The sequence below is a fragment of the Rhinocladiella mackenziei genome, assembly GCF_000835555.1.
Source record: "Rhinocladiella mackenziei CBS 650.93 unplaced genomic scaffold supercont1.1, whole genome shotgun sequence".
Taxonomy (NCBI): domain Eukaryota; kingdom Fungi; phylum Ascomycota; class Eurotiomycetes; order Chaetothyriales; family Herpotrichiellaceae; genus Rhinocladiella; species Rhinocladiella mackenziei.
In genome coordinates, this window is record NW_013550604.1 from 2,836,540 (window position 1) to 2,863,775 (window position 27,236).

General features: G+C 50.7%; 8 protein-coding genes across 8 annotated transcripts; 3 read left to right on the top strand and 5 right to left on the bottom strand.

The window, feature by feature from the left end:
- Nucleotides 1-1,058: 1,058 nt before the first annotated feature.
- On the bottom strand, nt 1,059-1,474 carry Z518_00997 (uncharacterized protein; the record flags this gene model as incomplete). The annotated part of the gene is made up of 2 exons (XM_013421598.1): nt 1,059-1,389; nt 1,452-1,474. 2 exons carry the CDS (start codon nt 1,472-1,474, stop codon nt 1,059-1,061), a joined length of 354 nt encoding a protein of 117 aa, XP_013277052.1.
- A 7,114-nt stretch (nt 1,475-8,588) lies between these two features.
- On the bottom strand, nt 8,589-10,193 carry Z518_00998 (uncharacterized protein; the record flags this gene model as incomplete). The annotated part of the gene is made up of 1 exon (XM_013421599.1): nt 8,589-10,193. The coding sequence occupies one exon, from the start codon at nt 10,191-10,193 to the stop codon at nt 8,589-8,591; it is 1,605 nt and encodes a 534-aa protein (XP_013277053.1).
- A 332-nt stretch (nt 10,194-10,525) lies between these two features.
- On the top strand, nt 10,526-12,487 carry Z518_00999 (uncharacterized protein; the record flags this gene model as incomplete). The annotated part of the gene is made up of 1 exon (XM_013421600.1): nt 10,526-12,487. The coding sequence occupies one exon, from the start codon at nt 10,526-10,528 to the stop codon at nt 12,485-12,487; it is 1,962 nt and encodes a 653-aa protein (XP_013277054.1).
- Nucleotides 12,488-14,037: 1,550 nt separating this feature from the next.
- On the bottom strand, nt 14,038-16,751 carry Z518_01000 (uncharacterized protein; the record flags this gene model as incomplete). Its single annotated transcript, XM_013421601.1, has 2 exons — nt 14,038-14,450; nt 14,504-16,751. The coding sequence occupies 2 exons, from the start codon at nt 16,749-16,751 to the stop codon at nt 14,038-14,040; spliced, it is 2,661 nt and encodes an 886-aa protein (XP_013277055.1).
- Nucleotides 16,752-19,093: 2,342 nt separating this feature from the next.
- Z518_01001 (uncharacterized protein) lies at nt 19,094-20,491 on the top strand (the record flags this gene model as incomplete). The annotated part of the gene is made up of 1 exon (XM_013421602.1): nt 19,094-20,491. The coding sequence occupies one exon, from the start codon at nt 19,094-19,096 to the stop codon at nt 20,489-20,491; it is 1,398 nt and encodes a 465-aa protein (XP_013277056.1).
- Nucleotides 20,492-20,866: 375 nt separating this feature from the next.
- On the bottom strand, nt 20,867-21,745 carry Z518_01002 (uncharacterized protein; the record flags this gene model as incomplete). The annotated part of the gene is made up of 1 exon (XM_013421603.1): nt 20,867-21,745. One exon carries the CDS (start codon nt 21,743-21,745, stop codon nt 20,867-20,869), a length of 879 nt encoding a protein of 292 aa, XP_013277057.1.
- A 1,021-nt stretch (nt 21,746-22,766) lies between these two features.
- Nucleotides 22,767-23,503, top strand: Z518_01003 (uncharacterized protein; the record flags this gene model as incomplete). Its single annotated transcript, XM_013421604.1, has 2 exons — nt 22,767-23,213; nt 23,270-23,503. The coding sequence occupies 2 exons, from the start codon at nt 22,767-22,769 to the stop codon at nt 23,501-23,503; spliced, it is 681 nt and encodes a 226-aa protein (XP_013277058.1).
- Nucleotides 23,504-25,163: 1,660 nt separating this feature from the next.
- Z518_01004 (uncharacterized protein) lies at nt 25,164-26,521 on the bottom strand (the record flags this gene model as incomplete). The annotated part of the gene is made up of 2 exons (XM_013421605.1): nt 25,164-25,814; nt 25,853-26,521. 2 exons carry the CDS (start codon nt 26,519-26,521, stop codon nt 25,164-25,166), a joined length of 1,320 nt encoding a protein of 439 aa, XP_013277059.1.
- Between the last annotated feature and the right edge of the window lie 715 nt (nt 26,522-27,236).

Consider the following 27,236-nt stretch of genomic DNA (forward strand, 5'->3'; position numbering starts at 1 on the left):
AGAACAATTCGAACTCGACCACATGTTCCCCGCCAGGATCGGGATTACATGGTCTCTCATCATCGTCGTCATCACCGACGATGCCTTAATAACCAAAGGGCTGGCCCTCATCGCACGCAAATTAATACTTCCTCCATCTTCTGCATTCATACGCCTATGATATGTTTCGGGGTCTGGACCATCCCTGAGATACCTGCGCTTGAGGAAATGTGTCATTGCTAAATTGTCACTGCCACTGTTCGGATATTTCGGTTGGAGCTGGTGCTGACCGGGCACCCGAGCAGGAACTCGCCGTGTATTTCGGATTCTTTGTTCCGTTGTCATTACTGGAGGAAACGGAAGCAAAGGGATAATAAGGAAAACAGCAAAAGTGGCTTTCTGTATGGTTATGTTTCAATAGACCGCTTTTCCAGTATGTATATTTTGTGGTTCAAGTTCAATTCGATGATTTCCAAAATCTCTTTTGAGCTCGAGAGCCGTTCCAGCTGCGTCAGCTTCTATTCTATATATGTGTCGACCGTGAAGCAGGCTATGAAGCGGACCGACCCCCCGTGGGAAAATGGAATGAAGGGGTGGGACACGGAAAGTGGGGTTGCTCTCGGTGCGATGCGGTATTTTCGAGAAACCGAGATACCACGGAGGTCAAGTGACGAGATGTAACTCAAAGGGAAACCTGTCTGCGTAGACATGAAATTCATTCGTTCCAAACTCATGAACGCAATGCGAGGGTCAACATTTACATAACGTGCAAGGGGCCACGGGCTTTCTGTAGTCAAACCAAAGGACGATGCTCATTCGATTTCATTGAATACTACCGTCCTCGTGCTTTTCACCTCGTGAGTCATCATACATTACATTCTTGCCCTCGAGACGTCGCCCCACTTCATCCCGTGCGAATAAAAGGAGGACAAACGTCCAAAAACTCTCAAAGAAACTCTCAAACATGGGAGATGTGAGGACAGATTCGTCCGTCTCATCTCTTACCGGGAAGACATCGCATGAGAAAAGAGCTCTATTATCGTAGGTCGTGCTACGAAGAGCTCTCTCGAGCCATTCGATCAAAACGACTTCGAAGCTGCGATCGTCCGGACGACGGCATTGGGTGATTCTGTCGCTGTGATAGCGGCCATGTACTTGTCTAGCTCGAGCTCAAGTTGGAAATCGCTGGCCTGGACATCTTTGGCGCCGTGGTTGGTTGAAAGTTGGTCTCTGCTGGGAGTCTTGCTCAGATGGGATACCGGCCTACTCCTGGAATCAGTGGTGTGAGAGCTGAAATCTTTCTCCAGTAGCCTGATGTCGATAGTGTCCATGTCTTTGAGATATTCCGAAAGCATGGATCCCTCTGGGACTGTGAGCAGGGTGAATGATGTTAGAGGGATCTTTCGACGACTACATTGCGTTTCATGTCAGTATGGACAACGGTTGCGTTTGGGAAACAGGCAAAAACACACGCTTCCTTCTTCGCTCGTGCCATGGTTGATGTCCGAGAGCTGGTGACTGTCGTGGCCATTGGGTGCCTGGCAGTGGTTATAGGGTACAGAGGCCGACGTATGTCAGCAAAGTCGAGAGCTGTAGAACTGGTAGAGCCCCGGCAAGCTCGAGTGGCCGAAAGCACTGGATGAATGTAAAACAGAGAGATCTGGCCGGATCAGGAGGAATTTCTCCGCAATATGATAAAGGAGGGAGAGGAAGGAGGAGGGGAGGAGGGGGGAAAGAGGAATACCCTGAATCACTGATTAGGCGGGAGCGTGGCGGCAGCCGGCCAATGAATCCGAACTGCCCATGAAGCTGGGGCAATGCTGATAGGCTCCGCGCTCGCGCTAGAATTCCAGGACATGGAAATTGCGCAACGGTGATTCGCCGGGAGACCAAACTCGGCCGCTGTTAACCATTTGGGGAAATGGTGCCAATCGGTTGCGGGTCCCGCATATCACTCCCCCGAGTTGTGGCCTGCAATCTGCGCAGGATGGCTAAAGTGGCTATACCATGATGTCTGTGGAAGAGAATGCGTTGACGTTTCGGGTGTGGGCATCTTCCTTGTATCGTTATCTGGATGCTGGATGGTCTTGCCATGTCCTGGATAATCATTTCAGATTCTGTGCAGTGGAGCAACAGACATATTTAGGAATCGGGCAACAAGGCGAAAAAAGATGATGTTGGATGAGCGGAAGCTAGGACGTAGTACGTAGTATTCGGGGGCAACCGCCAGGTAGGAAGTCCGTGGTGGAAAAAGAAGTCTAGAATTGACAAGCTGTGATGTAGATTCATGTCCTTGATGTCCTTGGGAATCCTTTGTTTGCACCAGAGAGAATATTGGAAGGGTCTCGAGGCTGCTGGACATACGATGGATTCATCAACAGGAACCCTCCAGCAACAGGGAAGTCGGCAAAGGTCGATAGCCACTGGAGTCATGATAGACTGCAGCGGTGACACGACCGTCCGAAGCACGTTCAACCGTGGCTATGAGACACGGCTATTGAGCAATGACGGCCTTTCCTCGTGAGTCCTGATTTTTTTTCTCCAAATCTCTGAGGAAGTCTGTTAGAGTAGGAAGACTTCGGTGATTCCAACAGGACCTACCAGTGGAATTCTGTGGTCATAGGCGTTGATAAATCCTTGCCGGCGTAGGCATTTTCGCAGTCGAACGAAGTCTTTGGACGGGCATTTCTGAAAGAAAAAAAAAAAAAAAAAAAAGTCAGTATCTAATATAGCGGGGGATCTTTCGGAATGGGGTAGGCTGGGCCCTGTTCCCTCTGGAGCCCATTGTTCTATTCGGTGTCCTCTGTAGTGCTAAGAGGGGCATCGTCGACGATACATATAACGAAAGACTCAGACCTTCAGTATCGTCTCTACATCTGAAAATTCAACAAGAGTAGTCAACACGCGTCTGTGCGAAGAGATTGCAGCCTGTCCAGATTGCTCGCTAATTCAAGCTACTGGAAAAGTTAAAGTGGCGAGGGAATATGTTGCTTCAACGATCTTGAAGCGCCCAAAGTTTCGATGGGCAGGTGAGTGAGCGTAATTGTAACAATAGGGTTTCTGAAAAACCAACGGCGGGCGCTAATAGGGGATGACCATCGACGGAGGCCATCAAAGTGTGGGAAGAGTTCGAAATCGGTGTTCGAGCTGAACTTCCGCCCGTGAAAGATTGTTCTCTCTCCAGAAATAGTGCTCCAATCGCACCTTCAAGACACCGGCGGTTTGAATATCCATTAATTCGGATGCTCCATTGTTGAATAGGCGACTGCTAGGAGGTATGCACCAATCTCAGAGGCAGATATTCGTGTGGATGAACAATCTTCGTGTTTTTCCGTGAGGATCCTCGGAAACATACCGTCAAGATTCGAAGCATTAAATTGGGATTTCGAAGGCTTCAGAAGGCTTTGAGGAGTTATCTGGCAATGTTGTCGTTAATGTTGACAAGTTGTAGTGGATGTCCTGAAGAGATGTTGGCCTGATGTTGCTTTTGAGACCAACCCCAAAAAAGGGCCAAGAGAGGCTCAAGGGTGCGGGCCGGAAAGGTTAAAATCGGGTGCCATTATTCCGTACATCGGCATTCAATTTTTCATTCCGTTCATTCATCCTATTGGTCAGTTCAAGCATTAATCACGTGACCAGTCAAAAAATCCGTAATGACGTAATTTCCGCCCAAAAATTCGGGGATATATTTTTTTCCGCCAAAATTTTCCTCCAAAATTGACACCAAATCGCGGTTGACCTATCAAGGACGAAACTTAGGTTTCAGTCGAACCGATAGAATTGAGGGACCTCACTAGTGTTCGATCATAGGTGAGGCAAGAGGGTTGTCCGGCCTAGCTCTAGGTGCCCTAGATGGGTAAACGTAATGCTCCAGCCAGTGATTGTTGATGTCTGCTTGCCGATACTGTTGGAAGGTCTACTGATCAAACTTTCCTCCAGTTGAACTTGTCTGATTGAAGCTTTCACTGGTTGTGGCGCCCCATCTATCAGTTAGTTATATATTGACTATAGGAGGGGCCCTTTTGGGTTTTTTTGGCCCAAAATTTTTGCTGTGATATGAGAGTGGTGTTTGTCAATCACGTGACACATGCTTGGCATAATCACGTGATGTGATTGGCTTGGCACTGTCGCAAATCCCGCTTGCTTGCTAATGCTCTATCTAAGGGTTGCTGGTATATATGCACGTTGGTCGATCCTTTCTTCTCTTATTCCCACTTCTATATCCTACATAGGAGTGATAACCCCTTTTCCCAATAAAGGTGCACTAGCTACTTTACTCTTGACACGGTTCCTACCTGAATTTCTGGAGATTCCTCGTTGCTATAGACGACGCTCATTGCAATCTCGCCTACGGCTCGCCTCCAGAGTTGTTTCGAGGCTTTGGTTGTGTACAGAATAATGAAAACCCCAGGAGGCGGCGTTGAGTACGGAATAAGGATAATAAAAATGCGGAATAATGTTTTTCCAACGATTGTATGTGCGCACCCCTAAAAAGCGGCTTGACGTCATGGAGATATTTTCGTATCACATTTGGCTCGGAAAAATAGTAACACACCAATTTCTCGTCTGCCTCGTACATCTTCAGCTCCCAGCTGATCCGCCTTCTCCAATATGTGTTCGTCTCTTCTTCACCTTGGGAAGCTCATATTGTAAGCTGATGTCTATCGACGTTGACGAAGCGTGGCCTTCTCCCTTGACATCAGCCATACTCCCTTCCAATTTGCTAGGGGACCAGCCGTAAGTACCCTTCAGCTATGCCAACTTTTGGCGCCGATCAGCTCATGGCGGCCATGGGTTCAGCTCTTGTTTGTCGCATAATGGTAAAGACATCCCATCCGCAACCCAGAGATGATCTCTTCATGATTTTTCAAGAATTTCGCCATCTGTTGTGGCAAAACAGTTCCAGCCTCGACTATGAACTGTGTCTATCGGCTAGTACTACCATTTTGGGAATATGGCCACCTTCTCAACAAAACTCCTTCCATATATTCATCAATTTGGATTAGATAAGCCTCGCTCTGTGGGCAGAACAAGAACTCTCAAAGGTGAAGTCTGTTTTCTTTTTCCTCTGTGCTCGCCACAGAGTCCCCGAATTTTCCGAACTTCGGCGGGATTCGACCTCTCAGATAATTGCTTCACTAACCATGAAGCTGACCACCGCTCACCCCACGACAATCGTTTGGACACTCTGTATCCGCTTTGGCCCATCGCCATCTTGGCACCGCCACACCGAAATTGAGAATTGGATAGGGACCATCATTCTCGGCTTTCAGTGACGGAAGTTCCTTGCGTATCCTGGTGGAGTCATTTTTGCGCTTGCCGATGCTAGAACTTCTATCCAACTCTCGTCTCCCACGAATAAATTCGTGAAATCAAGGTCGGACAACCTTGTTGGCCACTCGGGCGTTGCCATCCTGAATGGAAAGAAGTGGCCATGATGGCCTTGGGTTGGACATATTCATTCTTTCTGCCTAGCGAATGGAACCCTTGTTGAGAGTAGAGAATACGACCAATATTGCCACTCTCATTTCGAGGCGAATCATATCTCCTAGGTCAGGGCCGACGCCTTAGCTGGACGAGGGAAGCCACTTGGGTGCCCCGTGGAGATCTCACACACCGCTTCCATGACAACTGTCAAAAAAAGGGGGGAACATCGTCCCTCTCCTCGAATATTGGATCTCAAAGAAAAAGGCAACCGCGCTAAGACCCAATGAACAAGGTTGTGCTCCTCGAAGACGGTCGGTCAGGTGCTCATCGTTCAACGCCATCTAACGGTGGCTTGGATATGCGTCGTCCTTTCCTGCCCAAACTTCTGACGTACAGTCTATAGCTGGCGCTCACATGCAAAACAAATTGGTTGCCTTTTACTTCTCTAGAAATTGATTCGACTACATGGTCTCTGCCAGCTCCGTGGGAGCGGGTCATTGGCAAAGGTTAAAAGGGGTCCATTCTTCGGCAGCCAACCACCCCACACACGAGACTTGTACTTTGGACGAGGCGACCTGCGTCAGCAAATGACAGGGGGAAATTTGAAGCTCGAACTTCTTGTTTTTGTCGCCTCACTTCATATACGCGAGGTTGTTGGCCTTGGAGTCAAATTTCCCAGCCAGTTGGTGCAGTGGGCCGACCTTACCTAAAGAAAGATGACGGGCTGAAACTCTGGAGGTTCTTTCCGTGTTCCGCGAGCACAACGATTGAGTGTCATTCCCCCTGGTCCCAATGATCTGACCATTGCTGCCTGATCCTTTCTCCACTGTCGACGGGAAGAAACCGTCTGCCAACTTTTGAAAACAGGCAAACATGTGCATGAGAATCCATTCCCTAAAGCATCCCTTCTGAGACTTAACTTGGAATTCTCGAGGCTTTTGCATCGAGTTGTGTTGTCCTTTGGGTGCCTTTTCTCATTCTTCTTCCCAATCATTGGAATGTTTCTGGATTCCTGGCGGTGAAGGAGAACGGCTAATGCACTTCGCTGTCTCCGACTTGTTTTAGATGTTCTGTCCGAGTTGGTTCGATGTTGCAGATTTCTCATCTTCGTGTCTAGATTTCCTTGCAGCTGCAGCTATCCACCAGGCGAGAACCTCTGGAGCTCCTGGACCTTAGAGCTTTTGCCTGTTCATGTCGAGAGGCAAACAAATTTCTAACCTACACGGGTGAACTCCCGGGAGAATGGTTTACCGGTCATCACAGCATACCTTCAAAGATCACCTGTTTGAAAGGCGTCGAGTTTCTGATTATGCTTCGAGATGAGAACATCTTCTCTACCATCAGGCTGAATTATGCATAAACTTCCAACCCCTTTGGCTTCCGACCAGCCGTCCCACGCAAGCGCATCTTTGAGACTGACCATGGAAAGAGTGATCCATGCCGCAATGTATGACGTGGATTGGTTTGGAGGGACAAAAACTACTGGCGGACACAAAACACTGTTTACTTCTATACCAAAGGGTGGTTATGCTGACATATATGAGGAAATACTTCTGATGACCTGATGTGACACCGTCGTCTGCGTACAGGTTATCGTGGATGCAATTCCCCGATCTAGCATTCTCTAATGGCGTGATCCAGGTCTTTCACGAAACTTCAAGAGATCACGCTCGAGATCAGCGAGGTCCTGGGAGCCGAAACGCCTGGATGACTGCCTTTCCTATGATCTCACTGTGAGGCCGCTAGAGCCTTACTTTTCTGGGGAGGTCCCAAGGCCCTTGCTATGCTCAAGTTCCAGAGAGTTGGCACAGGCAGTACTACAAGCTTGCGAGAAGCTACGCTGTACCCAGTCCTCGGGCGGCGCGGTGCTTTGCAAGAAGGGAAAATCTCATTGCTTGATCTGCGACACCTGCCGTGAGCGTTGCGATTAATGAGCAATGGTGACCATGCCTTGGATTGTAGGTTCTATTGGTCTTGTCCATTGCTTGAATCATGTGCATTACCTGCACGGATCACCTTGATCCCTTCCATAGGGTTCCAAGAAGATTTCAGACGCTTGACCCTCGTGAATTTGAGCTTGAACCTTTGGCGCTGAAGTTTCTTGTTGGTAAATGAGATTCTACTCCTTCACGACTGTCCATGATCCTCATTGTTGCCCCTGTCTTCGTCTCTCTTAAACCAAATGATACTTCCAGCAGCATCGCCCTCTTCATTTCTTTACCTTCTATCGGAAAACCGAGAACATTAATAGTCCTCCATCGAATGGGGCCCCTTTGCTCGGAAGTCCTTGCTTGGCCAGGCCTTTCGGTCCAAGCCACACCAATAAATATTCACGGGAGGCGAGAAGAAGTATACGGCAGTTTTTTTTTTTTCCGGTCCTTCTCTCCTTGAGAAACAAAGGCTGGCTATAGCAATGGCAATAATAAAACCTTTTCATTTGGCTCCAGTTCAACAGTTCAACACTCCGAGACTGACATCGTGGATGCAACGACGCGAAATGCAAACGCGAACTCTTCAATCCTCCCACCCATAGTTCACTGTGATGAGCTCACAAAGAGGATTCAAGGCCGGTCTGAGTATGGAGCAAATATGATGATACAAAGATGTATTTTGCTATCAGATGTTCTCCGAGTTGAAAGCCAGAGACAACACGTTCGGACCCTGACCGATGAGCAGAGTGATGTCTCTCGCTCGCAATTCAAATTTGCTAAGCATGCTGTGTTGCGTTGTTGGGAGTCCCTCAGTGATAGTGCTGTAATATCGTTCCATGCACAGAATGTAGAATGTAGGATGTCGAGACAGACGTGAGGTGAAAAGAAGTCGAAGGTTGATTGATTTTGATAACGGTCAATGTCAGCCAATTGGGACTGTGGCTATCTGCCAGTCAGATTGGACTAGCTTCTGAAAGATCATACTGTGGAAGAGAGTCTCACGGCGGAGTTCATAGACAAATCGTGGTTCAATTTTGCTGAGGATTTGTTGGTTTGGGAAACTGCTCTCAAGTAGCTTCACGATCAAAACCGTTTGGAATATTCGGTATGTAGTAGCTTGTGAAGTGATCGACAATAAATTATCGAGGATATTGATCGATAGATGATGCATTCTTAGTAAGTTAAAATTTCACGGAAGGAGGTATTCGACCCATTGTCGTATGTAGAGTGTTCTTGATGATTTGATAGTCGTTACTGCTTTTTCTTTGAGCTGGAGACACCTTCGTCTGGAGTTTGCGTGGCCGAATACAATGGTTTCAGCTTCAGTAGAACCCAGCAGAATCCCAGTGCTATGGTGAGAACCGTTACCCATTCAATAGTTTGGGGGGTTGATACCTGCGTGTCCAAGACCGGGACTGCAATTCGCTCAACTAACTTGCTTGTAGGGGGCCCTTTAGGAACAGGATCTAGATGATAAAACACTGTTCTTGGTCCAAAGAGTCCGTCAAAGCCTAGCTGTGTCCTGTCAAAAGGATTCACCGGGAATCTGGTGCCTTCTTCCGCCGTGCAAGCCCAAAAGACAATTGGCCAGGGCATGTCAACGTCCGATATTCCGCCAGCTTGTGGCTTCAGGTAACGAAGATGTAGAGGAATCGTTACGTCCCACGGTCCAGCAGCAGCGGTCAATTCCGCCTCGCGGCTGTTGTTCGGAGAACGAATCTCCAGTAACATCGTTGAACCCCATTTGTCGACCACATAATCTGGAGCTTCGAGATCTGTCTCGCCCGCAATGGATCGCAATGGGCCAACATGATGGGATTTCTGGAAGAGAGGATCATTGCTCAGGAAAGCATATTGGTCGGCGAAGATATGGGATGGAAGGGTTAAATACGTCTGCAATGCGCAAACACTCCCTTCAGGTTTATTCTCCGGCTCCATGAGTGACGAAGCGGCAGGAAATGAAATCCTCAAAGTCGGGTGCAATCCCGGAGGGTGGTCGAATGAAACCGTGTATTTCTGGACCTTTGATTGTTCCGCATTCAGGCTGAGATGTCGAGAAGGGAAGCTAAACAGTGTAGCTTTGGGATGGTCATCTTCACCAACGACGGTCAGGAAACCCGAGAGCTGAAGATCTGATGGGTCCGTCGCGGTGGATGCCCTGAGAATGCCGACTTCGACCCGGTCTCCTTCTTTCGATTCGACGTCAAGATTCCATGCCTCGAGAGTCGTAAATTCGCCAATGGGATCGTAGGAAACTGCCGGCTGCTTGGACCAAAATGCGGTTAGTGTAAAAGCATGAGAGATGCTGTCATAATCGAAGTCTACCGAGTCGGCGATGTTGAGCAGAGCTGCTGTATGGAGACACGTGAGATCGGATGGGGCGCAGACATTGCGCTGAATGTAAGCTACCAAACTCTTCAACGAAGGGAGAAGAGAATAGTATTGGAGCGAGGAAGTCCGCGCAAAGCGTTCGGATATCAAAGGGGGGGTGATGAAGGTGGACTTGGGTGATTCACATCGAAGTGCTTGGCCGAACAATTTGCGGAGAAAATTGCATAGTCGATCGGGTTGATCTTCCTTCAAAGGGGTGTATCCAATGTGAAGTCCTGGAGAAGTCCGCGACAGAAATGGTGCGGTGGTGTTATATGGATGTTCAGAAGCCCAGCGGAGATGCAGTTCGTGAGAATCCCGCAGGACATCTACGACGTCTTGGGGCAGTTCTTTGAAGTCTAGAGTCAATCGCTCTTCCCGAGCGGCCTGAAGTGCTCCGAGGAGGAGCTGATTTTTGTAGACCTGAATATCGGCTGGGTTCACGGCACGGTTGGGGTGAGTGATGTAGGTCGACCGTCTGCGCATGATGGCAACGAATGACCTGGGACAGAATGGGGGTGTTGACAGAAATAATAAAATGGTTGAATGAGGTCGGGGAAGAATAGTGTCCACTTTTGGCTCGAATTGAGTTTAGAGTTATCGATAAGACTGAGCTAAATTCTTTGTTTTGCACTGACGTTGGAACATTTTGCATCAAGTCGAATCGGTGTCCTCCCCACGGTGACCGACTTATCCTCAGGTTTCAATTCCTTTTCCTTCCTATTAGTCCTTGTCAATTATGTCTGTGATCGGCCTATAAACCCTGAGATCGATATCTGTCTCGCACGAGCTGATAAAGTTAACCCTCCCTCGCTAAAATGCCATCTACGGTGTCCACTTCGCAAACGAAACTCTCCTATCCTCTCTACGCCGCCGACTTTGATCCCTTCAATCCTGATTTTCTGCTGGTTGGAGGTGGAGGAGGCTCCTCATCAACCGGTGTGCCCAACAAAATATCCTTGATTGACACCTCGCGTCGAGATCAGTTGGTGCAAGTGGTGGACGTTGAGCTGGTCAAGGGGGAAGATTCCGTAACAAGTCTTGCCGTGGCCGACTCCTCATCTTCGTCCTTGACTGCCTTTGCAGGCATCAACAGCTCCGTTGCCGACCAGAATGTTGGAAAGAACGAACATCTGAGAGCATTTCGCATTGGCCTGCCAGCAAAGAAAAGGAGAGCAGACGGCAGGACAGTGGATGCAGAGAAAGAGAAAAACACGGCTTTGACGCCAGGTACACAACCCCTTGGACGAACGGCGCTGTTCAAATCGGCAAAGGGGTCCAAGAATGAAACATATCAGAGAGTGTTACGGTTTTCGCCAACCAAGGCTGCCGGCCTGCCTCGACTAGCAGCTATTGCCTCAGGGCTTGCACCCGAAAATGAAATCATTGTCTTCCAACCTACTCCGACACCGGGAGCCGACGACGAAGTATCGCGCATAAGCCTTGGAAGCCGTGAAGCCGCAGACCTCGACCTTACCGTGAATGACGAGGAGAAAGATGGTCATGTTCTCGCCTATTGCACCGATGATGAAGTATTCATGCAACAACTGCCCGCATCCTCGATACCTGAAAAACCAATATCCATCTTCCGTGCCTTCGAGTCGACTACACCATTACCTCCTTCGAAACGGCCAAAGTTTCGAGCCATACGATTTCTCACCCCCCGGTATCTTTTACTACTTCAGAACCGGCCAGGCAGAACCGGTGCTGATCTTCTAGTCCTTCGAGTGAGCAAGGACCTGTCGCAAGCTCGCATCTCTCTTCGCAAGCGTCTCCACAGATCGACCAAAGCCGCGGTTGGATTAGAAGTTTGTCCCCTGACCGAGTCCCAACAAGGTGAAGCACAATTCATTATTGCCGTAGCGGGACAGAGCGGAGACGACAGCTCAATAGAACTTCTAACAATCGACTATGCGCGTGATTCCGGACTGGGAACATTTCGACCCTATTCTTTCCTCGGGAGTGTCCACAAAGGCCCTCTGACACGACTTGTTTTCTCCAACTTCACCGGACCAACTCTCCCGGTGACCAAGGATGCAGGCCCACCATCTGTCCGTCTTGCCTCCGTGGGCGTCGGCCAATTCGTCGTTGTACACCACCTCCCACTCCGGCCGCTCCCAACCACCTCCACCAAAACTCCACGATACGTCCTCATCCCACCCGGCAGGTCCGAAGCCATGCAGACGACATTCAGCGTGCTCGTTGCTCTCGTGGTCGTCGGCCTCGTCGCGTTCCTGATGCAGGCATTCTGCGAGATCCGCGGCGCCGTGCCCCCCATGCTGGGCGCTGCAGAGTGGCTTTCGCCGGGCATGCGTGAAATCATCGCACGACCTTATATCTGGGCTGACAAGATCCCCCATGCCGTCACCTCAGACGTTCCCGTCGCTGCACAGAGCGCGACGGAGCCACTGAAATCAGCAGCCTCCCACATCCCCAGCGTCGAGGATGTCCAGAACACCCTCGAAGATGTCTCCTCGGGAGGGAGACCAAAGCTCAAGGACTTAGTAGAGGAGAACTCGGAGCTCGAAACTCCCAAGGCGATTGTCGTCCGCGAGGAATCTGTGGGCGAGATATCCACGGAAGTGCTGCATCATGATGCAGATTTGGTGAAGGAGGCAACGCTTCAGAGGTGGGAAGAACTCAGCGAGGCGCAGAAGAAAGGGTGGAAGCGAAGACTTGTCGACGCCGGGTACTGGGCCGAGCAACAAGGCGAGAATGTTCTGAAAGGCATTTTGTTCTCTGAATTGGCGGATGTGGTGGGGAATGTGGTCGCTGGTTGAGATGGAGAAGATATGATGTCGCTGTGCCTGGATACAGAAGGATAGGGTCGACCCGGAGGGAGCCTAATTAGTGTTCGTTTCATGAGCAATGGGACATGGATCCGAGAGGCGAACTGCTCCTTCTGGTGGACAAGAGACCAGACATCATGTGTTCACGTACGTTCTATATCTGAGCTCATTTCCGACTCAGTTCTCATAGGTAAGATCGCGAGACCTTTCATTGATTAGATGTAGATTTATTTCATGGACAGATCATGATTTGATGTCATGTCTCTCCATCCCTGCCTATTCCATCCTACCTGACCAGGTATCCGAGCGTGGCCCGTATCAAAGACCATACCTATTCGGCACGTGACAGAACTGCCTAATCAAGTATCTAGACCTTCCGAATCGAGAAATTTGTATAAAAGTTCATGCGCCAGCATGGCAATCTGACAGATGCGGTCCTGGCCCAAAGCATGCCTATCCCATTTCTGAATAGTTTAAGTCGCGGTCGAATGTCGGCACGAAGTACTCCGTACCAGGAATTTCGTTCACCGAGACTTCCCAGCTTTCCTTGTTTTCCGGATGAGATGTGCTGTCTGCTAGTGATATACGGAGCGGCTTGATTTAGGAAGATTGTAGGAGTTCTCGGTACATATGTGGAAAGATCAAGCTGAAATTATTTTCCCGCTCGCCAGCCCCGGACTCCTCTCCGCCCGTCTCTCACTTACTGGGTCTGATTATCGCAATCCATTCTGAGTACCATCACCTGGGAGAACTGGTCAATGAGCAGTGAGCCATATATCCAGGCATGCAATACCTAAGACCGCGACTAAGACCAACCGAATGATCCCCTCACGCAGCCATCGAATCGACGCCGCATGATGTCTTTTTTTTTGGTCTTGTCTTGACTATCCAGTTTCGAGTCGGCCAGAGCTGACCCACTTCATCCTACCCGGTGCCATCCATCCACACAGCAAAGGGAGTTGAACTAGCTGGCCACTGTAAAGCACTTTGTTGTCATCTGAGACAAATTTTCCCTCCAGGAACATTACTTCTATCGAAATACATAGCCATGGCAGGGATTCTCTGTAGTCCTGTTGGAAATGCAGCGATGATCAGCGAGAAAAGCAAGAAAAGGAGAAATAGAAAATCTGTTTAAGGTTGAAAAGCTCGCGTGCATCTCATTGTCGAAGATCCAACTTTTCCCCGTCAATCATCATCATGAAAATAAAGGATCTTCGTTTCCCCCATCTTTTTCGTTTCTGGATTTGTTGGTAACTTGGGTCTGGCCGTGGGGCTGAACAAAGACAGCACAGAACGGTCAACATACTGTCAACATCGTGGTCGTATTGACTCGATTGAGCTCGTGTGGTCGCATATTATCCAGCCCTGCCCCGTATTTGGGCCCGGCATAGGGTTCTCCATCAGATATCTCCAAGTTGGCGAAGGGGGCCCCAAAGTCGAATTAGCGCCGGTAAAGATGCTCCTCACACACCCCTTTAATTCACTGCGCCGGATACGGAAAATCTCATTTGCACTCCCCACCCCTCTGATTGACACGCAAATCACTGACGGCCCTTTTCTCGCCATTTGAGTAGTTCACTCAGGCTTGCCAGACTGCAGCCCATTCGCATAAACTCATTTCGCAATAGCTCGTCTGCACTTGCTCGGCTCCTAACATCGACGCAGAGACATACGCTCAAGAATGACTTGAGTTCACGAGAAAGCTTGTTAGGGTTCTTTAGACGTGGGGTGCCGTTTGTCGCAATCAAGAAGAGGGCCTTGAGAGGTTCTTCGTTCAGATATGGCGGTTCGGATTCGATCATTTCAATGGCCATAATGCCGAGTGACCAAATGTCGACCTTTGGACCGTATTCCTTTTGTTTCACCACTTCGGGTGCCATCCAGTACGGGGTACCGACCATGGTAGCGCGCTTGTTCTTGGATTCGGTAAGCTTAGCACAAAATCCGAAATCAGCTAGATATTGTAGGTTAGTATTGGGGTGTACTGGAGATCCCCAAGTGACTTACTGATCTTGACATTTCCGACTCGGTCGAGCAACACATTGTCACTCTTAATGTCTCGATGGATAATGTCTTGGGAATGCAAATGAGCCAATCCTTTGCAGGTTTCGTAGCAAATAGTGGCAATCTGATCTTCTGTGATCACTGGGTTGTTGTCGATGACATCTGTGAGCGCTCCACCTTCCATGAATTCCATTACCACCCACAATTCGTTGTTCTGCTCTTGTAGAAAAGAATCGAGAAAGTTGACAATATTGGGATGTTTTGAGTCCTTCATGACAATGATTTCGTTGACAATTAGTTCCTTTCGGGGCTGGTTCCGTAGATCCATCTGTTTGATGGCCACTTGTCCCTTGGGTCCATGCGTCCGATAAAGTTCGCGCGCGACTGGAGACGTGGCGCTTTCTTTTACCCTTGCAACATACACCGATCCCGATGCACCCTGACCAATCTTCTTCTGCTTGCTGTATGAGTCCATCGGATTGTCTCTGGAGACCACTTGCTTTAGTTTGGCCATGACTTCGCTCTCGCTCATGCTAGACATTCGAACTTCCTTCGCTCGTTCTTCGACAGGCTTCTTTGCAGTCAACGCAACCTCCGCGTCTTTGCGGGGATCCGTGGCAGGCTTGGTCTGAGGCTGTTTGGCGACATTAAGAGGTTTGGGTTGTTGTACAGATCCTTGCATTCGACCATTGTTAGATTGCCCATTCATGCCATTGGCCTGCTGCTTCGGAGCCGTCTCCTTCCGTGGCGCTTCCCGTTCTGGTTGATATCGTGCATTAGGCGACGGCTGCCGATCTCGGTCCCTATTCTCCGGTGAGCGTAGAGAATTTTGACTGGCGGATGCAGACTGGGGAATGGATTTCTGGGAACTGTTCGTGGGGGCCGGAGGCGCTGGTCTCTGTGCTGTCGGCTGTTGTCTTAGAGGCCCTGATGGGGACTGCTGAGGAGCACTTGGAGCGGCTCTAGCCGGGCTGTACCTGGGATCCTGTCGACTGGGACCGCGATCAGAGCCGCCTCCAAAACCTCCGATTTCTTGTTGAGCCAAAGGTGGGCGAGTTTTGGGCAAGGAAGCGTTGTATGCTTCTTGTTCTTTCCGGTTGCGCTCGGCCTCCTCGCGTTCCTGCTCTCGCTGTCTTTCCAAATCACGTGCTCGTTTGGCTTCCGCCTCCATCTGACGACGCTTCTGCTCTTGATTGGCAATCTCTTTGATCCGCGCCGCATCGGCTTCCATATCATACGCCCCTTTGTCTGTTTGCGCTCGCTGTAGCTGAGGTTTGATAGGAGGCGTCCCTGACCGGACTTGTCCATCTTGGTACTTGTTCATAAATTGATTGGTATTGTACCGCTGCGCATCTGTGGGAGGAGCTGGTCTCGGAGGAGCAACGTTATTGCCGCCGGCCGGGAAACCAAGTGGCTTGTTAGGTTGAGATGCCGGTGGAGTGACCATTCCATGGGAGTACATTTCGGGATGTTGTTCTCGCACCTTTTGGTCCGAGACGAACTGAAGGACTTCGATAACGGCTTGTGGATTCTTTTTGTAATCATCTCTTGTGATGGCCGAACTGTTCAAAAGTTTCTCCCATTCTTGCGGCAATCCGACAAATCCACCGGTTTGAGGGTCAAAGCCAACATGGATGCGATGACTGAAGTTGGTCGGGTTACTGACACCTCCCATTCCGGGGCATCGTTCATAGATTTTGTCGATCCAATCGTATATTTCGTCGTCGTTGCGGACTTCACATGTCATTGTCCGAGTGGGTAAGTCGCGGCTCATGGTGATTTTACCGCCCGCGTCCTTGGGATTGGCGATCCGGACAATTTCAAATGCCATACGGGTATCCTCCGAGCGGGTCACACCGGTCACAGTGTTTAAGGGGATTGACTGCATCAATTTTCCGTTTTCACTTTTCATGAAATCTAATCTGAACTCGCGCAAAATCAGGTATCGTTGGTTCCATTGCGACAGAAACTTGTCTTCTTTGCACCGCACGTGTCCTTCCTTGATTATGGTGACAGGGCCGGAGGGTTTTCCCATGCCTGCGAGCGACAAAGAACTACCATTTGAGAAGTATGGAGCACTAGGAGTACTGACCGCCGGGGAGGCCGGTCCTCCCAATGATAGGGAATCAAAAGTATTTGTCGGTATGGCCGTGTTTGAGCGCTGGAGGTCGAGCTGTCGAGGTCGATCCGTCGGAGGACGAGGAGCAGGGCCTGGGTTCATGAATTGACTGGCGCTATAAAAACTGCTCATGGTCAACAGAGCGCTCACAAAGGTCGGTAGGGGGTTGTTGCGATACAAAATGACGATTTCATAAACCGACAACACCGACAGACACAGAGAAAAAGAGAGAGACAGGGACCTACCCATTCTCCTGGCCGGAAGCCATTGTCTGTATGGCTTCTGCGGGGACTCTGTTATACGTTTAGAGTGAATCGGGTCAGAGGAAGGTCAAACAGGACCAGACGGTGGAGGTTGTGGCAGGATTTGTCCTCAGCGGAGAAGAATGGTCGGCCGAGCAAGAGAGAACAGTGACACCATACGTGCGGCGGCCAGAGTCGGACGATGGACGAGGGAAACAGACGACCAGAGGTGGGAAAATGTCCTGCACGGGTTTCACGGGTCGTTTTGAGGCAGATGGAGGGCGTAGATGGTCCGCGCACTTGAACCTGCGACAGAGTTTACAATGCCGGCGGTGAAATCCAACCGGCAGAGGACAACACCAACTGCTTCTGAAGTCGGTGGCAGACCGCCCAGAGGACAATGTAGGTCGTGGTATAGAGGACGTGTGAGCCGTTGAGACGATTGTCGAATTTGTCGAGGGTGAATGATGACAAGGGCCGTGGCTCGTGGATAGGGAATTCGATTAGGGTTCAATCTAGGGTGCGGTGCGGGCGATGAACCAAATCAGGCTGAGATGGGCGGTTGGAGGAGAAGAAGCATTGACCTGGCACACGTCCTGGAAATGAATTGGAGGGTACGAGAGTGGTTGTAGTGGCGGTCGTAGTGGGTTTAGAGCTTGATAGAGCGCGTTCGTCGTGGTGGTTGGCGGCTGCAACCCCTCTTGCAAAAGCTTGCGTGAGCAGCAGATAAAAATTCTACGAACAACCTCAATTGGCCATTCCAACTGTTTCTTCTCTTCGTGCTAAACAGAGAGCCCGAACTTCTCTGTTCACCCAATGATGCTACGATTCCGACATTCCTTATTCCCTGCCTAGCACAGAGTGGCTCTGTTCTCGGACCATCTGAAACACCCGCAGGGAGGTGTTGGAAATTCGCCGAACGAACCTAACCGATGACGCCCCCAAGCCCCCCCCTTGGACTCGTGAACTGGCCCGGTTATTTTCTTTTTCGTTTCCCACCCGGGGGGGTCGAATTCCACTGCATATCTATCATTCCATTGGACCGACGAATAATTTTCAGTAATCGCCACTATGGCCACATCCCTTCTTCTAGAAGCGGAAGCCGCCACCATTCTCACACTTTTGGGCTGAAGACAATGGGTGTTTCAAAAGTACGGCAGCCGCCAGGCGGATGGGTTCGATGGATACCCTCCTGGAAGTCAATTCTAGACGGGGAGGTGGATTGGGGTATTGCAGGATTCCCCTTGAGCTCCTATCAAGGCACAGAAAAGCCCATCAATCCCCCTTAGCGGCATCATCAATCTTTTGTTGACAGGCTATCCCTATTACTGAGTTGAGATTATACGCGATTAGTTTGCCTCGGCAATGGCGATCACCGGCTGTGAGGACGAAAAACAACGGTCCGTTCCTCGAGCACGATCTGCCCGAACGAGATTGTATTGTCCTCCTACCACCGGACAAGGAAACAAAGACATCTGTCAATTTACCAATGAATGATGATAGAGTTGAATTTTCAACTTATGTCTCGAAAATCCAATCTCTCCATTGATAGGGTCTACAACGTTTGAGTGATGACAGTGAGACAAACTTGATTGTTGGGCTGGGTGAACTTTGAATAAGGATTCTGAAATCTTCAATGCAAATCATGAAGAATCACTAGCTCGCGTGAGTTTCGTGCATCTCGTGTTTCTGGAGATTGGAAAGCATTAACGGACACCCTTCTCGGTGAATGAAGAGTCTCGGGAGCAGGTGATCCAATATTATTGTGAGCTGAATATTCGGCCACAATCAGATGACCCCAACATTGTCCCTTGCTGTTCTGCCAGCGGCAAGCAAGCAGGGACAGAGTGGTGGACAGCTGAGGTTGGCGACAATTTTCTCTTGACGGGGTTGAGCAGAAGCGCTGGCTCAAGATCCGTCCCACACCTTGGAATCGAAGCCTTTGGCTAATCCTCCATCTCGAGGAAAAGTTATCTGTCTCGCGGCTGGTTTGCTCACAAATTCCTCCACCGTCTGACGAGGCTGAGACGATAAGGCTGAATACCTTGGCGAATGACGCAAGCGTCCAATGCAACTTGCCATTTGCGCCGGATGCAAAAATAATTTCTAAGCTGTTGGCACATGCATAGACACTTGTATAGTCGCACTCTTTCCCGTGAATAGAAATTTTTCATTCTCCCAAATAACACTTCTTGCGCTACGCCTTAAATCCCTTTCTTCTCCTCACCTGTCATGCCAGACGACGACTCTCGCCGACCCCCCGAGGACCTGGCAGATGATGATCTCCTCGACGCAGACGATGCAGCCGAAGAGATACCGGAAGACCCCGATCACCCCATGGACGAGGATGAAAATCTAGAAGAAGAGGAAGAAATTCAACTACAAAATGACTCGGTCGCCCATTTCGACAATCACACAGACAGCATCTTCTGCATAGCACAACACCCCACGAACCCCTCCATTGTGGTGACAGGTGGAGGTGACGATGTCGCATACCTTTTCGACGCCTCCATACCCGAGTCTCAGACAAACTCTCAACTCCAGGATGAAAGACAGAGTATACCGCCCATTCAGAAATTCGATGGACACACTGACTCCGTCAACGCCGCGTCGTTCACATATCCTCGAGGCGAATACGTCGTGACGGCGGGCCTGGATGGGAAATTACGAGCGTGGAAGAGTGACGACGCCTCGGGGAAAAGATGGACATTTATGGCAGAAGCGTCCGAAGTGCAAGAGATAAACTGGGTGTCGGCCTGCCCGGATCCCGACCAGGAAAATGCCATCGCCCTCGGCGCCGGCGATGGCTCGGTCTGGGTCTATCAGATCAATGCGGCGGACGAAGCAAGCCCCCTGACCATCGTACAAGCATTTTATTTACACACTGCATCCTGCACTGCTGGTGCATGGACACCGGATGGAAAGCTCCTAGCTACTGTCTCTGAAGACGGCAGCTTGTACGTCTGGGATGTGTTCTCCACGGGCCAGGCAGTCGTGTCTTTTACTGCCGCGGACCAACGGTTTGAAGTCGAGGGTGGCCTGTACATCGTAGCGTGTACATCTTCCATGGTCGCAGCAGGCGGAGCAGAAGGACACATCAAAGTTGTAGGCCTGCCTCAACCAGCAGACCCCACCTCAAAAAGTGCAAAGGGTGGCAGCGGTGGATCCCGCGGCCCAGCCTCGTCGGCCGGCCAGATTCTGGCATCGCTACAAGCCCAAAGCGATGGCGTCGAAACGCTTTCGTTCTCCTCGCCCCCACTCAACCTCCTCGCTGCCGGCAGTGTGGACGGATCCATCGCCTTGTTCGACACAGCACACCGATTTGCCGTAAAGCGGCACATCAAAGAAGCACACGAAGACTACGCGGTTGTGAAGGTCGATTTCGTCCGTAATCCACAACGCGGATGGTGGATACTGACGAGTGCGGGCATGGACGGCGTCGTACGGCGATGGGACGTCCGAGGCGGAACCGCCGCGGCAAGCCAGGGACTTATCGACGAGTGGAAAGGACACCGAGGCGAGGGTGAGGGTGGAGGCGTCCTGGGCTTCGTGCAAGGTGGAGGAGGCTCGAGGATCGTGACTGCCGGCGACGATGGTGTTGCATTGGTGTTTCGTGCGGATGTCGCATAGATATCTTCTTGAGTGCAAAAGAAAAACGGGCGGATTCCGAGTTTCCCTTGGCTCTAATTCTCTTGCCTCGATAGGACCACCTTTATCATATATTTGGATATTCGAGGACCTCTCGAACGGCGGGTGGCGAACACCAAACCCAAAAAAAAAAAAGCATGGATTCAAACTCATACATCTCCATTCCTATCAACGGCACCTCTGAACCTCACCCTGTCCATGCGTGCCCTGGGATTTAAAGGCACCACATTTCCTCTACTCAAACTCGTCGTCGTCTTCTCCTTCTCGACCAACTCGACATACTGTCCAATCAACCTCCTCACCATATCGTCAAGCCCGCGAAGCTCAACACCCAGCTGCTCTGTAGTCTTCGTCGCGTCAAACCTCAACCCATACCCAGGTTGCTCGCCACCAAGAGACAAGACACCGCTCCCGACTTCCCTGGGAAACAATCTCTTCACCACATGCTCGATCTCCAGCCACTCGATCCTTGGACTCCAGAGCCGCGACGTGCGTAGCCGCGACGTCGTCGGCGAGAACCAAGTCGCTCGGACGGGGTTGGGTCTCTTCGTGGCCGAGGACAAAATTGATCATGGTGCTGTTGGAGCTGATGCGGTCGACGAGGTCCTGGGCCAAAGTCGCGGGTTCATGACGCCCCTGTACGTACGAGGGTAAGATATGGACGACTTCGAAATGGGGATTGTGTTTTTCAACCCACTCTTGAGCCGCTGCGTTGGCGAGGATCTTGGACGCTCTGTACGCGATCCAGGGATTTTGAGCGATCTTCTCGATCTTGGGCAGTGGAGCGAGATTGTCGGGGCCGACGCTGGTGGAGCCTCCTTTTGGAGAAAGAACAGCGACGGAGGATGTGATGATCACGCGCTTGACCGAAGGGGATTTTTGGGCGGCTTCAAGCACGCCGACGTCGCCTTGGATGGCGGGTGCGATGTATGTCTCTTTGATGTCGAATACCTGGCCTACCAGGGAATCATCTGGGATAGGTGAGGCGACGCGGACAATGTAGCCGACATCTTTGACGGCTTCATCGAACGCGTTCTTGGCCAAGAAGTCTGGGATCTCAACGAAGAAAATGGAGTCCACATAGGATTTGATAGTGGGAAGATCTTTAAGTTTTTGGGCCTTTGCGAGTTTGCGGCTTGCAATGCGGGCTCGGTAGCCTTTCTTGAGGAGCAGTGCTAGAGCGGCGAAGCCGATATGGCCAGAAGCGCCAGTGATAAAGACGAGAGGCTTCGACATTATTGTGTGATGTTTGCCAGGTAAGGAAATCTAGCAGTGATTGAAGTTTTTCCAATTGGTGATGATGGTAAGAAGATGACATGATTGTTGATTTGAATAGGAATGAGGAGAGTCACCTTGGATGTCTTCTTCCCGGTTTATGTACACCATAAAAGGTGGGTTGATAACAGATGACGTTTGTCCATTGAGGCCATCGCAAGGACGAACCGATCAGTTCTTAGATGAAGATCGAGGGAATCAACCATGATCGATGTGCAAGTCCCTATCTCGACGTACATTGAATATGAGGTACCACATTGATATCCGCAGGAAAGGGCGAGGGGCGTGTAGCATTCACAAGGTTGTTGCTTATTTGATCTGAGGTTGAGTAATCGAAGATTGCAAGACACAAGAAGAGAGTACAACTTGATCTGGAATTAAGATCAACGAATCGATGGTTGACCGTGATTTTGGAATCATCGTTGGGATGGTCATTGTCGATCTTCTAGGAGGAACTTCAGGGCAAAAGTTTTGGTGTTTAGTATGTGGCTTGACCTGAACCCGTGCGGCTCGGATCTCGTACGAAAACACGGAGGTCACAAAAGCATGAATAGCCACGAATGATTTTGATTTCAGCTAACTCCGTATCCTCTGAGTGCCGGGCAAGTTGGGTCTGAATGGGGATGTTGCGTTTTTGTCGCTTTTCATCATGCAGTGTGTGTCAGCAAATCACCTTTCTCGATTCAAAACATATTCCCAATGAGAATCTCTCTCTGGCCGACAAGCAGAATTGTCAAAGCTTGCAACTTCCACTGCAAACACGGAGACAATTCAAGCAAATCCGGGGCATACCTCCATGGCCGAGATAGAGTATCAAAGAAGGAGAGGAAGAAGGATGGACAGGAATAAATACGACAGAACTTGATACCTTCTTGACTCGTCCAGCATGCACCTTCCAGCAATCACCAATTGGACTTTTGCATTGAATACCAAATCCATTCACCAACTCTACCATTCGTTTCCTCCACAATCATCTCTGAACATGTCTCCAGTACGATTCACCAACAAACTTGCAGGTCAACGGGTCCTCCTAGTCGGTGGCACAGGCGGCGTCGGAATCAGTATAGCACAAGCTCTTCTCGAGTATGGGGCATTCGTCACTCTTTCATCGTCACGAGAAACCAAGGTCAAGGATGTCTGTGCTGCACTCGTCAAGGACTATCCCGAAGCCAAAGATCGAGTTTCAGGTTTCGCCTGCGATTTAGCCAGCCCCAATGTCGAGTCCAATATCGAAGAGCTCTTCAAGAAAGTTGGCGAGATCAACCATGCCATCTACATTGCTGGTGATCGTCTGCCTACAATTCCTCTGGAGGCCGTGACGCTCGAGAAATGGCAGAAGTGCAATCGAGTCCGAACCATTGCTGCCATTAGGACCGACGCTCATCCATTGTCTTGTCCGGGGGGTCTATCTCTGAGAAACCAATTGCTGGTGGATGGTCCATGCTGGCACTTATTGGAGCCTGTCTGAACGGTCTGGTAAGACAGTTGGCTTTCGACCTTGCTCCGATTCGAGTCAATGCTGTGGCTCCTGGTGTCATTGAGACGGATTTGTGGCAAGGATTGGGTGAGGAGGGTAGGAAGGCTTTCTTTGCAGATCACCAGAGCAAAATCCCCACGGGAAAAGTTGGACAGCCGGAAGATTTGGCTGAAGCATACCTTTATTGTCTCAAAGACTTGAATGCGACGGGCATTGTTGTCCATTCCACATTCTTGAAGTAGAGCAGCTGGAATGAGATGTGACGAGAGCGGCAGGGAGGGAAGCCCCATGATGGCTTGTATATGAAAAATTCCGAGACATAACCTTTGACCTAGTGGGGAACAACGATTGATGAAACGAAGCACATGCTTTTTAGGCAGCAAGGCGTTCCATCACTTTTTATCGTAAAGGGGAAATGCGCATCCGGTTTGGGCGGCCCTACCATTTCGGGTATGGTCGTAGGCTGGGCGCGCCGCCGCTTTTGACGTCTATAAGGAACCCGTCACCCCTTTTAATCTATCGTCTTTCCCCTCCGTCGCCTTAATGCACCCTGTAGTGCATCCCTTCCCATCCTCGATTTCTCCATGGTACATTTAACTTGCACCGGCTGCAACGTGCAAGCTCAGCTGACGCCTCCATTATCTACGCCTCGACTAGAGCATAACTAGGGGCCGCGGATAGGATATTCACGGGGGGGTTAAAAGCGTAGAGTATTTTAGCTCCCATACCCCCAGGCCTCACTGCGTTCGAAGGTTCTCGATTGAGTGGAATTGGTTGAGTGGGTGAGTGACCTGCAGGGCCAGTAGCTGCAACAGTGCCAAGACATTAACCCACGTGATTGGCCCATCACATAGGCCTTGGCAATTCTTGGCGGAGTTCACATTGTGCAAAAACTAGGGGCCGCGGACAGGATATTCCGCCGGGGGGTAAAAAAGCGTAGCTTTTGTATTTTGGGGGCAAGCCCCCAAACCCCTATGCCTCGCTGCGCTCGAGACATCACGTGACTGAGCCGGCCACTTTGTTCTTGGCAATTCTTGGCGTTTCTCACGTGATTGCCGACCCTTCGGTATCCGGAAAATCTATAATCCAGCAACTACCAAACCCTTTGCTCTGATTGGCTGGCCCCATCGGATCCAGTCCATGGGCCAAACCTGGGGCCTCTCGTATCACGTGATTAGCCAACCCTCGGCAATCCGGAAAATTTATAATCCGTTAATTACGTAATCCTGTGCTCTGATTAGCTGGCTCCATCGGATCCAATCCACGGCCCATCCAGGAGTGGGTAGAGTGCGACGTATCCCGGAAAATCTATAATCCGACACTTAATCACGTGCTCTCATTGGCTGACCCCATCGGATCCAATCCACGGCTCGCCCAGGAATGGGTAGAATGCCGCCTTTGTCTGCCAGACCGCCCTGATCGGATCCAGTCTATGGATCATATATAGACGATGTTGATCACAGTGTCCTGTGCCGTACGATATCCTCCATCGGATCCAGTCCATGGACCATAAAGTAGATGACGGTATACTCAATTCGGAAAGCCGGCAACGATAACGGCGATACACCGATAGATTGTGCCCGGATATCGGCGATGAGAATGGAGCTGTCAAACTTCTTGTGCAACTTGAGATGAAGGAGCGATCTGTTTTCTATCTACTTGTCGAGGTCCTGAGGCTCCTTTTATAGACACACGAATGCTACATCGTTGCACAGAACAACCATCTGTAACGTCGTCGTCTATGGAAACCTCTCATCTCTATCCAACAGGAGCCTATCTACATAGCTAGCGATTTCGACCCCTAGTCATAATAACTGTGTTGTTCTAAAAGTATAGTCCAAGTCCCGTTCTTGGGATCCCACTGTATGTACACTCACAAAGCGCTCAAAGTCAAACGGCGCCTCAAATAACAGCCCATCTAATGTCTTCACGCGTGACACGGCTACATACGAAAGGCCCAGGCAATGCTCTCTCTGATTCAGGTTTATCACCACTTTGGACAGTGTTAATCCCTGACTCTTGTAGACGGTAATCGCATATGCGAGCCAGAGAGGAAACTGGGTCCTGCCACTGCATGTCGGCGGCGCTCAAAGTCACAAAAACAGGCGACATACCGGGCGGGAGAAAGCGAGCCTGGGCTTGTAAGTGGTTGCTCTTACTTCTCCAAAACGGGCGCGTCCCCGTCAGATCGGAACCTTGGCGTACAATCTGAGGGAGGAGGGCATCGTCGGCCAGCAGGGCTTCCGTCAGCTCCTCTCGACTGAGATCTTTCAGACCGGACGCCTTCGACACGTAGAAACGGGCCGCGCCGTTGGCCTTTCGACACATCAGGAGGTTGAAGACGAAAAACCGCCAGCGCGGGTGCCGGCCGAACCCGCCGTCGTGAAAGCACATCAGATGGCGCGCGTAATCGGTTAAACTCACCTTTCGTATCCGGGGGGCGTTGAAATCGGCCTGGCCCGTCGGATACAATGTCGGGAAGGCCATGGCAAAGATCCGATCTTTCCCGACGCTTCGTCGATAGGGCTCTGTCGAATCGAGGATGCGGGAAGGCTGTGAGGGGGGGAATTCCGGCTGGCAATCTCTCTTACGATTAGATCCGCCTCGGTGGTAGTGATATTGAGATTGGGGACCATCGATTGAGAATTCGGCGGGGGCAGCTCGGCGGACACCGGTTGTTCGGGCGCGGGGGGTTCCTCCCCCATACTCGTATCGTCGATCAGAGCGAGAAACGATGAGGATATGTCGCCATCGATCGGTTGAGCATCGATCCGATCCGGGGAAATGGTGACATACCGGTAATCTGGGTGGTGCGCCTGGAGAAACCGCAGCCAGGTCATGACATGTCCCTTTCGAACCCGAAAATCCGACCGAAACTGGCGTCGATAGCGGAGATCATGCTCGACGACGCGATCCGAGGGCCGTAACACCACCACGTCTAGTTCCGCGGGCAGATTAGGCAGTATATCAACCGTCTTCATCGTGTTTTGCATGAAACTTACACAGTGTCCCGAGTAGTGGTATTGGTGGCCCCGGTAGCGATAGACCATCATTTGCACATGCGACCGGGCGACGATCATCTCCTCGATTTGGGTCAGCGTGCGCAGATGGGCTGGCCGTTCTCCCGGGTCCATGCCGTTCTCGGCGGACATGAGAATGGGAATCTTGCCGCCCTGATCCCGCAAGAAATAGGCATGGCAGATGTCATTCTTCAAATCCATGGAGAACCACCGTGCGTGATAGCGGCTGTAGGTCTCCATCTTGACCTGATCCCATGGCGGCATGAAAACTTTGGATGGACGCCCATTGTTCGGCGGGGAGAAAGCCCGAGGCTGGAGGAGGGTCGGGTTGAGATTGGACGGGCGTCGGAGGTTGAGGAGGGGGAGAGAGAGCGCGTTGAGCGAGAGGAGGGAGGATCGAAGGTAGAGGAGGTTGGAGGAGAGGAGGTCGCCCTGGACGTGTAGAAGCTTCTATGAGCGGTGTCGCACGCCTCTTGGACGGGATCGTCGACCGTAACGGCTGTCGAGCCCTCCTCTTTCTGGACTTGTCACGGCAGGCCATACAGGTGGAAAAGACCTTACTCCCAGGGGGAGCGGCGGCATCTTTGAGAAAAAAAGAGTGTGAGCGCTTTTGGAGACAGGCCGAGCAGTATTTGGCATCGACGTTAGACATGACAGAGGGGAAGAGGTGCCCTCGCGCATCGAGGAGAGGAGAGAAAAGAAAAGTCGAGGTACGGCATGCGGGCGAGCGCGCACTCTCTCTCGCGCATCGATCGCGCGCGATCAGGTGATTGCGAGATCATGTGATTTAGCATTTTTCTGGCCAATCGGAGACGACTCCAGTCACGCGAGAAAAATTGATCCTTCGTGCGGGGGCGGGGGGGTCGGAGTGTAGAAAAAGCTCCGCTTTAATCACGTGAGCACAAACGATCCCTAAGTCGCGGAGAAAGTTGTCTTGGCAATATCGCAACTTGCA